General features: G+C 40.7%; 2 protein-coding genes across 5 annotated transcripts in view; both read left to right on the plus strand.

Moving 5' to 3' along the window:
• LOC310632302 (protein-L-isoaspartate(D-aspartate) O-methyltransferase-like) overlaps positions 1-2,433 on the plus strand; it is a gene marked incomplete at its 3' end in the record, with an annotated part of 15,339 nt that extends 12,906 nt beyond the window's left edge. For 3 of the 4 annotated variants that reach the window (XM_083349406.1, XM_083349407.1, XM_083349408.1), the window contains exon 9: positions 1,008-2,433. In XM_083349406.1, coding sequence (XP_083205532.1) covers positions 1,008-1,140 — 133 coding nt within the window. Of the gene's footprint in view, positions 1-290; positions 951-1,007 lie in introns of those variants that run through there. The other variant, XM_083349409.1, reaches the window with a different exon arrangement.
• A 2,195-nt stretch (positions 2,434-4,628) lies between these two features.
• RPUSD2 (RNA pseudouridine synthase domain containing 2) lies at positions 4,629-9,589 on the plus strand (the record flags this gene model as incomplete). Its single annotated transcript, XM_083358037.1, has 3 exons — positions 4,629-5,138; positions 6,341-6,637; positions 8,084-9,589. The coding sequence occupies 3 exons, from the start codon at positions 4,629-4,631 to the stop codon at positions 8,840-8,842; spliced, it is 1,566 nt and encodes a 521-aa protein (XP_083214163.1). The 3' UTR covers positions 8,843-9,589.
• Between the last annotated feature and the right edge of the window lie 3,411 nt (positions 9,590-13,000).

Here is a 13,000-nt window from a genome sequence, read left to right on the forward strand (position 1 = left end):
CAGTTTGTAGCTGGAAAGCAAAACAAAAGAGTTAGAGTTCCTGCTTTGCCCCTCCTTCCATTCTTCCTTATTTATGCTCTAATCACAATTAATTGTTCAATCTAAAACTGGAAAGCATGATTTAGTATTAATTTACTACTCAGAATCTTCAGTATTCTGATTACTTATATAACTCTAAACAGCCACTTTTAGTAGTATTTTTAGTGACACAACCAAATATTAGCATTGGGTTTTAGGAAGAAAGAATGAATGTCTGATATAATAAAAGTCAATTATTTCTTTTTCTCTAGGGGTGAACTTTGAAAGATTTAAATAGCTTATAAAGGACCTTTTGAAAATCTATGAACTGTAATTGGAAAAATTGATATTTGCAGTACAGTATATATGAATGCTCATTTATCCTCTTTGAAAGTAACATTTGACCTGTACTTTTAAGAACTTGGATGGAATTTGGAAACAAAGCAAGGCAAATTGGTTGATTCAGGAATAACAACACATTTCACAATTATCAATAAATCTTGTTTGTACCAATGTAGAATAAACAGTGGAGCCGCTTTCTGTGACTTTTATAAATATGATAAGAAATGTTTTATTTGTGATTTAATATTTGGAAAGTATTTTTCATACATCCTGTTAATGCAGAAAACAGTAACAATCTTGCTTGATTATATTGAATTTGGTTTTAGATACAGCAAAACAAGTCCTGACCAAAAGTGAATAACTATACTTAATGAACTTGATGAGCTAAATGGCTCCTTCTATGATTCTGTGTAGATATAAATAAATTCTAGTATTTCTGTATTCCCAATTCTTTGACAAGAAAGAATTAGGTATTTTTTTTCACCCATAGACTGTAGAAAGGAAAAATGGGAGTAGGGAATGAAACAGATTTTTGTATAATGTGACTGCAATCTCAGTTATGATATTGACAATAAATTCTGTTCACAATCTGTCCAGACATACCTTAATTCTACATACCTTATATGTATCATGTTATACCCTTTCAGGACAAGCAACAATACTGTGGAAAACAGAAAAGAAGTAAGAAATAATGGAAAAAGAAATATCGCTGAATTTGGTTTATATAATACCATCCTCTGTACTCTTCTATATCTTTCTTTTCTTACGAACTATTTTTAGTTCTAATGATAGAAGTTTCTCTCTTCCCCCCCCCCTTTTTAACAGCCTTATGATCTGAAGTCAGAGAAACCCATCTTTACTAATAACTAATAAAATACAATCATTTCTTAAAGGCAATAAAATGCTGACAGGCTGACAGGCAGTCCTGGAATCAACATTTAAAAGGCATGGCAGTTTTAACACCTGTGTCCATACTCTTACACCTCTGCCTAGCCAGGAAGAAAGACTCTTAGAATTTATATCCCGATCTACCTTCAAAGACAGGACATAACACCTTACAAAAGAGAGAGCAACAATCTGACATATCTTCATACACATATGGTATAAAAATTCACGTACTCATCAGGTAATTTTGTCAGCCACCCCAGAAACACAATAATAATAATAATAATAATAATAATAATAATAATAATAATAATAATAATAATAATAATAATAATAATAATAATAATAATAATAATATAAAAATAATAAAAAATAATAAAAATAATAATATGATGATGAAGAAGAAGAAGAAGTTGGATGTCCTTGGAGGTCATCTAGTCCAACCCCCTGCTTGGACAGGAAACCCTATACAATTTCAGACAAATGGCTGTCCAGTCTCTTCTTAAAAACTTCCAGTGTTGGCGCATTCTGAAGGCAGATTGTTCCACTGCTTAATTGTTCTGTCAGGAAGTCTCTCCTTAGTTCTAGGTTGCTTCTCTCCTTGATTAGTTTCCATCCGTTGCTTCTTGTCCTGCCTTCAGGCGCTCTGGAGAATAACTTCACTCCCTCTTCTCTGTGGCAGCCCCTGAGATATTGGAACACTGCTATCATGTCCCCCCTCGTCCTCTTCATTAAACTAGACATACCCAATTCCAGCAACCATTCCTCATATGATTTAGCCTCCGCCCCGACTGAGACATGAACCAGTTTTTTCTTCCAATACTACTATGCCCATACAACACTACACACATTGCCTTTTGTTGTTCACAATTCTTTCACACTTTGTCTTCCTCTCAACCCAGTCATTCTTTATCTATATTGTTTTCCATCAGAATCCTCATTCATTTTCTGTAGAAACTAACCACCTCAATAAATTCCTTTTATGCCACTCAATTTTGAATTCAATCCACTTTCATTTATTCATTCTTAACCTGCATCCCTCATTTTACTACATATACTTTCCTATTCAGTTCATTCAATTTACTGTTACAACATTCCCAACTCTCATTTCTATATAACAAAGTGGACAGATATATGCTCCTGTGCACAGCTATTTTATTTCAATAAACATTCATTTCTTCAAAAAAACATATTGTTATCATTTTTCATGGGAAAGACTAGAACCTAGATCTCCCTATTCTTAGTCCAGCACCTTAATCAATTATCACAACATTCAGTGTGTTTGTATGTATGTGTGTAAAATTAGCCTTCATCAGAACACTTCATTCACTACTTTTGTAAATATTACATAAAGTGATTCCTTATTCATTTCATTGGTTAATTCATTCTCTTTACCACTTACTTCCTTTACATTAGTTTCCAATACAGCAAATCATAAAGCTTTATTATTGTTATAGTCCCAACATATAGAGATGAGGTTGTTAGAAGAAACATAAAAATATGATCATTGCAAGCTATTAACACTTATGTAAGAGCCATATAAAATATTGTATGAAACATACAAGGTTATAAAAGATAAAAAGGAATGGGAATGGTAGAAGTGGAACATCTATGCATCAAGTGAGAGACTAATAAAGGAAATTAGTCTGTATTTCTGAGTCCCAAGCACAAACCAGAGCCCATCATTTGACAGGTTTTGAGTGCTGATGCATAAAATGACAGCACTTCATGTTCATAAGGAAGATGCTGGCCATGTGGAGCCATCTTCCCCAGGTCTTGCAAGGTTATATCATTGACCTTTTATTGTCATTTTATCATGTTTGGTGGATGTGTAAAAAAAAGCTGGAAAATTTAGCAATACCTACAATGGAGGAATGGTTAAAGATGACAGAACTTTCTGGAAAAGCTAAATTTGTCTGATTAGGAAAAAGACAATGTTTATATTTATTAGTGATTCAAAACCTTAGTGGTTTTTTTGCATAAAGAAAAAATGAGCATGTATTATTCTGAAAGGATACACTACAGTCACGAGGTAACCTTAGAGAGCTTAAAATATAATGCTGTGAAGATTGGAAGCCAGTTTTTATTTTTGATATCTTTTTTTCTATTTTTCTACCTTCCTCTTATTTTTTTTTCCTTTATGCATGTCTTAGCTTTTAGTCTCATTTTTTACTTCTTTTTCTCCTTTAGTATTATTGTCAATAAAAATTATATTAAAAAGAGCGAGAAGAGGTGGCACTATATATTCATCAACAGCTGGGCCGATGGATTTTGTTCTCTGCCACCGGTTATAGCGCTAGTCAAGTGAGACTATCACATGACTTTAATAAAGCTTGCACTATATCACCAGCTTTAATCGTATCTTTGCCACATATTTCTTGCTAATGCAGTAGTAAGGGCAGTAAAAGTCGGTTTAGGTTCATTTGGGCCACTGTGCTGCAAGTGCGAATAAAGCCCACTTTTAATTCAGATTAACCTATTCAAGTTAGGATGTCTGGAGCACACTAACAACAGACCGGATAATCCAGGTGTAGGCAACCTCATATAGTCAAGGTGATGGTCTTCCCAGTTGCAATGTATGGCAGTGAAAGCTGGACCATAAGAAAGGCTGAGCGCCAAAGAATTGAAGCCTTTGAACTATGGTGCTGGAGAAGACTCCTGCGAGTCCCTTGGACTGCAAGGAGTTCAAACCGGTCAGTCCTAGAGGAGACCAACCCTGACTGCTCTTTAGAAGGCCAGATCCTGAAGCTAAAACTCAAATACTTTGGCCACCTAATGAGAAGGAAGGATTCACTGGAGAAGAGCCTAATGCTGGGAAAGATTGAGGGCAATAGAAGAAGGGGACGACAGAGAATGAGGTGGCTGGATGGAGTCACTGAAGCAGTAGGCGTGAGCTTAAATGGACTCCAGAAGATGGTAGAGGACAGGAAGGCCTGGAGGAACATTGTCCATAGGGTCGCGATGGGTCGGACACGACTTCGCAACTAACAAGACAACAAGACAGGCAACCTCGGCTCTTTTATGACTCATGGACTTCAACTCCCAGAATTCCTGAGTCAGCATAGCTGACTCAGGAATTCTGGGAGTTGAAGTCCATGAGTCATAAAAGAGCCAAGGTTGCCTACCCCTGGGATAATCGCTTCAATCCAGTCATTGGAAACATGCCCCAAGCGTTGCTCTGCTTGGTCCTCCAGAGTTCAGCAAAACAAAACGCGCGGCCTTCCGTAATCACTGCCGCATTTGTAGCAGACAGCACGTTCGTTCCGTCGCTTACTTTATCCGTCAGAGACATAGAATAACGTGATTGGGTAAAGGTTACGCGGTCACGCGCGGGCGGGGCTCGGCAACGCCACGTGGTTGGCTGTCCGCCTACATTCCCCTGCATGCGACCCGCGCCGCTTTGGAGATCGTTGCTCCGTTTATTCTTAACCCGGCCGAAGGCGGAGCGCGCTTCCTTGGGTCTTCCAGCCGACCTTGTGCCCGGCAGACCCATGGAGGGGAAGCCGATCGCCGAGCCTAAAGAGCGGGAAGGCTGTCCTCCGCTGGCGAAGAAGAGGCGGCTGTCCAAGGGGCAGGGGAAGCGGCCGGGGCCGCTCGTAGAGGGTGAGAAGCGGTACGTGCCGCCGCCAAAGAAGCGGAATACCGGCGTCAGCTTCGGAGAGGCCCACTTCGCCGAAACGAGTTACTACTTCGAAGGTGGACTTCGCAAGGTGCGCCCGTACTACTTCGACTACAGTACTTACTGCAAGGGGCGCTGGGTGGGAAAGACGCTTCTGGACGTCTTCCACTCCGAGTTCCGGGGTCGGCCCATCGAGTACTATCTGGCCGCAGCCAAAGCCGGACGTCTGCTGCTCAACAAACACCCCTTGAAAGACCTCAGCGTCGTACTCCAGGTGAGGAAGCCGGGCGTCAGGCGAAATGCCGAAAGCTCCTGCCTTGGACCCAGCCCACGCGGCGAGCGTCCGGTGGGAGAATTGCGGTCCACGCAGCGAGAAAAAAAGCCAAGTCAGGTTTGCGAAGGTATCGGGCAAGTCCCTTAGCCAGCGCTTTCTGGTCTTGGTAGTCTCTCCTTCCCCTCCCCTTTTCAATATAGACCTTTTTTTTTTACAAGCACCTAGCCCAGGGGTAGGCAACCTCGGCTCTTTTATGACTCATGGACTTCCACTCCCAGAATTCCTGAGCCAGCTTGGAGTTGAAGTCCATGAGTCATAAAAGAGCCGAGGTTGCCTACACCTGGATTATCCGGTCTGTTGTTAGTGTGCTCCAGACATCCTAATTTGAATAGGTTAATCTGAATTAAAAGTGGGCTTTATTCGCACTTGCAGCACAGTGACCCAAATGAACCTAAACCAACTTTTACTGCCCTTACTACTGCATTAGCAAGAAATATGTGACAAAGATATGATTAAAGCTGGTGATATAGTGCAAGCTTTATTAAAGACATGTGATAGTGTCACTTGACTAGCGCTATAACCGGTGGCAGAGAACAAAATCCATCGGCCCAGCTGTTGATGAATATATAGTGCCACCTCTTCTCGCTCTTTGGCTGGCTCAGGAATTCTGGGAGTTGAAGTCCATGAGTCATAAAAGAGCCGAGGTTGCCTACCCCTGACCTAGCCTGTAAGTTTTGCAGTGACGGATATTTGAATATGTGTGCATATATCATAGAATCAGGTGTGCAAAAATAGCCCATCAGTGTTCCGTGGTTTGCACCACAGCGAGGCCCCAAACTGTTACAGATGTGTCATGACTCATTCTGGGAGGACAGCTGCCATTTGCAATGTAACTTTTGTTCCATGTGAAAGTACAAGGATCTGTGCTTTAGGTTTGGTTTTTGCATCTCAAGAATGATTCAGTGTCGGCTGATTTCATACAAAGGATTGTGGTCTACAATTTGATGATAGTTTATGTTTACTAGATTAAAAATCAGTGCCACTTAATTGTTAGAGTTCAGTCTCTGAATGCAGACATACTGGTATTATTTTCAGGTAGTTCCTTTGAAAAATGATATGAAAAGCTATGACCATACTTTGCATACTAACTGTTTCAAAAAATATTTAGCTAAACTAATGTATAATAATTGTTTTGTTTGCAGAATAATGACTTTCTGGAGAATACCATACATCGCCATGAACCTCCAGTTACAGCACAAACAATAGAGTTTATAGAGGACAATGATGAAGTTGTGGTTGTAGACAAGCCCTCTTCTTTACCTGTTCACCCTTGTGGTGGATTTCGGCACAACACTGTCATTTTCATTTTGGGCAAAGAGCATAACTTGAAAGAGCTGCATACTGTTCATCGGCTTGATCGCCTGACATCAGGTGTCCTCATCTTTGCCAAGTCTGCAGAAGTGTCCAAGAGAATTGATGAACAAGTTCGACAACGACAGGTCAAATTGCTTTTGTTAATGATATCTTGATATTTGTAATATACTTCTCCAACAGCATCTGTGTGATATACAGATTTAACCACCATCTTTAGAGTAAGAGTGCAAGAAGGTTAATCTGAGAGAGATTCAGTGCATGCTCAGTGAACCTCATTACCCAAACAAAAATTCTAATAGGACTTCCAGGACGAGAACTTCAACCTCTATATGTGTTTGGTACATTCCTGAGGAGATCCTGTTTGGGGTAGTGATTAAGGCATCAGGCCAGAAACTGGAACCATGAATTCTAGTCCTGTGTTACATCCAAGCCAAATAGTTGACTTTGGATCAGTCATTCACGCTCAACTCTAGATACCAGGCAAGATAACTCACATCTGGAATCTTTCCAGGAAAATTGCAGTGACCAGTCCAGGAAATTGCCAGGAGTCAACACTGAACTAAAGGCACAAAAAAAAATCTGGAAATGGCTAAGAAGCCATATATCTGATACCATGCATTCTTTGGTAGATGAGCTGTAAATTTAACAAGTTCTGGCAATTTAAATGTTTCCTTAGCTAGTAAACGAATATCAGTCTCTAGTTTCTGAGGTGCTTTAAAGCCAATTGAAGGTGCTTCAAGCTTGCTTCCTCTCCACCGTAATGTTGATACACTTTTAGCCTCAATACAGAACATGGTTAGTAGATTAACTAGATGTCAAACAGTTTCTCCCTTGTAGATTCAGATGGCTCTTAACCTTTGGGCTCTAAAGACCAAGCTGGTTCCCTAGACATTCGAGCAGGGATATTGGACTAGCCCAGGGGTAGGCAACCTCGGCTCTTTTATGACTCATGGACTTCCAGAATTCCTGAGCCAGCATGGCTCAGCTTGGAAACCTCTCCCTTTCCCCTCAGCGTGGCTGACTCAGGCATTCTGGGAGTTGAAGTCCATGAGTCATAAAAGAGCCGAGGTTGCCTACCCCTGGACTAGCCCTATTGATAGGATTTTTATGAATGGAAGGTGTCATTGCTCAAGCAGTCATTTTTAATTGTTGGATATTAATTTTTATACACCATCCAGATACACTGTAGGCAACCTCGGCTCTTTTATGACTCATGGACTTCAACTCCCAGAATTCCTGAGCCAGCATGGCTCAGCTTGGAAACCTCTCCCTTTCCCCTCAGCGTGGCTGACTCAGGCATTCTGGGAGTTGAAGTCCATGAGTCATAAAAGAGCCGAGGTTGCCTACCCCTGGACTAGCCCTATTGATAGGATTTTTATGAATGGAAGGTGTCATTGCTCAAGCAGTCATTTTTAATTGTTGGATATTAATTTTTATACACCATCCAGATACACTGTTGTGAGGTAGATGGCCATATAACTGCATACCTGCATAAATGATGCTCTGAAATACACATTCCTTCTACATTCTACATTCAAATTATTATTTTTTTCTTTCCCCAATTCTAATAGCTGGAGAAAGAATATGTATGTCGTGTGGTTGGAGAGTTTCCAGAAAATGAAGTGATCTGTGAAGAGCCTATCTTGTCTGTGTCTTACAAAATGGGTTTGTGTCGAGTGGATCCCAAAGGCAAGCCATGTAAAACTATCTTCCAGCGGCTCAGTTACAACGGCAAGACTAGTGTGGTAAAGTGTTTCCCATATACTGGCCGTACCCATCAGATCCGTGTCCATCTACAATTTTTGGGGTACCCGATTGTCAATGATCCTATCTACAATAATGAAATATGGGGCCCTGAAAAGGGTAAAGGAGGCAGTGTTAATAAAACTGATGACGAATTGCTTCAGTCTTTTGCGGAAGAATATGTCTCAAAAGAGAGTCTGGGAATCTTGGACGTTGTTGAGGAGGACCTGAAAACAGTTTTAGGAAATAAAAAGCAGGAAACTCCAGAAAATAGAACTCAGCCTCTGCAGGTCTCTACCGCAATTGATCGTTCTGACAACATTGCAGAATCAGAAGAGAAAGAAAAGATGCTTTCTCTGAATTCTGGCCCTCAAGCAAATGAACACAAAACTGAAAGTAGAGAAATGTGTTTAACCGAGTTCCACAATGAGGTGGACCCATTATGTGAAGAATGCAAAATGGTAAGGCCTGATCCATCACCCAAAGAGTTAGTGATGTATCTCCATGCCTTACGCTATAAAGGAATGGAATTTGAATATTGTTCCAAAATGCCTGCTTGGGCCCAGGATGATTGGGAAGAGACTTGAATCTTATTTTATTAAGTGAAGAGCGGGTGAGAAACTTTCCGGAAATGGAATGGAAGAAGAGTCGGTATGTGTGAAGAAACTGTTGCAAAATTTTCTTTTTATCGCAAGAAAATGAAATAATTTGGAGAAGCAATATTTCTTACCAAGTAAGAATATACAAGTAATCCATAAGTTACCGTACAACAATATTGGAACCTACCCATTATGGTACAATTGGAGTCGGGATAAATGAGCTCCATCCTTGCTCACCCCAGTGCATTCGTGAAACGAATGTGCAGGTCGTTAAGTGTGCATGGGATGCCTCAGGGATGACCCTTGAGGGACTAGTACAGGACCATCCCAGGCCTCTCCCCACCCCTGAAATAGCCCATGCTCTGCTTCCCATCTTTAGGGTCCTCACAACCAGTTGGGCCTCTATTTCAACACTATGTATTTCTGTACTCTCATCTATTTTATGATAACTGCAGCTCAGCTGCTCTGTTCCTTAATAGAGCTGCATAGCGTCTCCAATAAATTAACTTAATAAAAGGGCTCATTAAACAGCTGCAATCATAGTTAATGTGTCTTATGGGGAGCTTGTACTGCCTATTTCATTGCTTTTAAAAAGCTGTGTAATAATAAAGCTGTTCCAGTTTCCTAGGAGCAATCATTGGTTCCAAAAAGCTGATGAAACTGAGCTCTTTCCAATAAATACACACATTAAAAACATCTGTTGCTCATTACTTGTGCAAAGTTGACATTTAAAATATCTGAAGCATGGATAATGGGAGAGCTGAATTCCAGCCCTGAACAAAATGGAGTAGACAGTTGTAATACCTGTGAAAAGTTAGGGTTAGAGGAATCATATTTTCCCAGTGACAAATATTTCCTGTTGAATGCGGGAAATGCCAGCCAGTTAATTACCAATTTTGTTTAATATATTTTGAGTAATGGAATTATTAGAGTATGCCAAATGTTTGAAAAATGCACTCTGCTCTGCAGGCAAAAAGTGTAAATATGGACCCTCACTTCAACAGGAGAAACACAATGTGAGATATTTTTCACAATATTTTTCACAAGTGTTCTACTCAGTCTGACCATTCCAACAGAAAACCAGGAATCCCACGCAGATTTATATTCGTATGAGTGGCTGTGATCACTTTCATATATAATGACATGGCAAAAATGGAGTTAAGATATGTAATTGATTCAGTTCAGTAAAACTGAAGGCAAGCTGAAAATCTCTGGATGGCTAGAAATAACATTCAGCTCTGGCAAGTATGAAGGTAAGTATAGGGAAAAAATCGTGTAAACTGGAAGTTTTTAAGAAGAGACTGGACAGCCATTTGTCTGAAATGGTATAGGGTTTCCTGCCTGAGCAAGGGGTTGGACTAGATGACCTCCAAGGTCCCTTCCAACTTTATTATTATTATTATTAGCTAGTAATTTCTGACTTTGGCATGAATTTCACAAGATAGAAAAATTGGGAATACACAAGTTCAAAAGTAAGTTTCAGGTCAGGCTATCATTTACAAAAGTACGATGTATTATACATTTGTTCGTAGTATCTTACGGAATATAATCACTTGTTAGAAATACTCAAATCGAATATTTTTCTAAGTATATAATGCAGATTAATAAGTGATACTAATAGATCAGGGGTCCCCAACCGCTGGGCTACAGCCCACTACTGGGCCATGAGCCATTCAGAACTGGGCTGCAGAAGCAGCAGGTGAGCGAGTGCGTGCGCATATCACCACTTGCACAAGCAGTGGGTGAATATGCGCTCCATTTGCGCAAGTGGTGGGCTTGCATGTGCTTGCCAGCTGCTTGCATGGAACCATCCACTCCCCCCCCCCACACACACACACCACCAGTCTGCAAAGCTGGACAGTTTGGGGAACCCTAATAGATTATTGAAGATACTTTTTAGTCTGTGGGGAAAAAACAGGGAAATGAATGTGAATGAATGCATTTTATACTTCCAACAAGGATGTTGTATGTTACAGTATTTTAACAAACTTTACAGGTTTATAGAATGGTCAGGCTCCAAGATTCCCTCTTTCATAGTCCATTCGCTGTGGCGATAATAGTGGGGAAAAGTTACTACTTTTCTGCTCTTATCACAGAAAATTGGCTCTGTTCTGGGTGGGCCATATCCTCCTAGGGAGAAAAAAAAATTGAGGGCCATCTTCGGGTCTATTCATCTGCAGCAGCATTCAAGGCAACTTCTGACAAGGTTGCTCAGATCTGTTCTGAAGTTGGATTCTGACTCTAGATTCTATGCACTTGACTGAGTGAGCCACGATCTGGATATATTATCTAGGAGGTGTTTATTCCAAGGCCCTAAACAGTCTCCTTTGAATTGTAAACTCAGCTACTTGTACCGTCGATTCCATGTCCATCCTGCTCTGTTAGGCCTGCCCGAGAAGTGTTGTTGGGAGTTGGGCCAGCAAGTGGTTAATTTGTCCTTGAATGAAAAGGCACCCTTGATGACAGAGGATACTGGATAATCGTCCAATTCCTAACATCCCCTTTTTGGAGAAAGTGGTTTAGTTGCAATTTCAAAGGATTCTGGGGGGAACGGATTACACTATATGATCCTTTAAGTAAAGATTGGGACTTACGTGTGTAGAAGTAAGGTAGCAGTGATTGCATTTCTGTTCACCTCTGAAAGGTTCAGAATGGGAGTGGCCACCCCTCAGCTCTCAGCAGTTGTGCTGTGTCTTGGTTTCCTTTAGTCAAGCAACGGCATTTGATAGGATCAGAAAATGTGCCTACTCCTAATGGAACAGTCCACCCACCCACCTTCCCCCCAAAATTGATCCAGACTATGTTGGCTTTCAAAAGGCAATGAAGATCAGCTGCCCCCTCAGGCCAGGATCCTGAGCAATCTCCCCCCCCTCAAAAAAAAAACCAAATTATCCCAACAGAAACTCTGTTAGCTAGCTTAAGCTAGTTAAGACGTGGAGCAAGTAGAATGAATTGTATTTTAAAACTAAAAATGAACCTTGGATCTACTAGCAAGAGCTTTCTCGAAAGGAATCCGAAACTCATGAAACACTCATAGCGCTGAAATAATTCTAATTAGCTTTATGAAGATGTTGACCCTAAGCTGCAATGTGTTCTGTTTAGAGGTTGATGTTTGTGACTTGACATTTAGTTTTGTTGTAAATTGCCCAGAATTGTTTTAAATTGGGTGGCTAAAACAATAAATCAATCAGCTATGTTCTTAAAAATATGGAATTTATTTACATGTCTGAAAGTTTGATGAAATGTATACACTCTCAGCCTTTGAAAAGACTCTTTATTGATGTCATGGAAAAACAGAATAATTTAGTCCATATTTTCCCTGAGTCTTAGGTGTAGAAGCAGTCATTTAAAGTTGCGTTAAAGCAAATAAACGAATAAATTTCTGATTTCCAGTATTCAGCTTCATCTATATTACTTGCATTGGTGAGGGTTATTTGCAGTGTTCGTTTTTGTTAAGTTGTACACTAACAGCAATCATCAAAAACCTATAACAAGATCCGTTGTTCTAAAAAAAACAGACGCAGTAAAAAATAAATAAGCACAACGACGAGGATGGGATTCGAACCCACGCGTGCAGAGCACAATGGATTAGCAGTCCATCGCCTTAACCACTCGGCCACCTCGTCGCGGAATCCTAGCCTCTGTCCAACCTTATAAGAATCAATTCCCACCAATGGCTGTCTCCCATTCAGTTTTTCCTCACGCATAGGCTTTCGTTTCTAAGCAGCGACAAATCAAAACGTAGAATTTTGCGCTGATATACGACAATCGCTCGGATTCTAAAAATTATTTGCTCGGGTTTTGTTTGTTTTTTTGCTATTCCTCCTTCTCCCCGCCCCCCTCCCCGCACACACTACTTCGGCGTAGAACAGGGGTAGGCAACCTTGGCTCTTTTATGACTCGTGGACTTCAACTCCCAGAATTCCTGACCCAGCTATGCTGAGGAGAAATGGAGAGGTTTCCATGCTGAGCCATGCTGGCTCAGGAATTCTGGGAGTTGAAGTCCACAAGTCATAAAAGGGCCAAGTTTGAAGACCCCTGGCGTAGAACATTCGTGGCCACTTGGCGGGGGTGGGGTGGGGGTGGAGCACGACGTTGTACGGCAAGAGGAAAGCGCCATGATGCAAAGGAGCCTTCAGGAGCATT

The sequence above is a fragment of the Vipera ursinii genome (genome assembly GCF_947247035.1).
Source record: "Vipera ursinii genome assembly, chromosome: 1".
Taxonomy (NCBI): Eukaryota; Metazoa; Chordata; class Lepidosauria; order Squamata; family Viperidae; genus Vipera; species Vipera ursinii.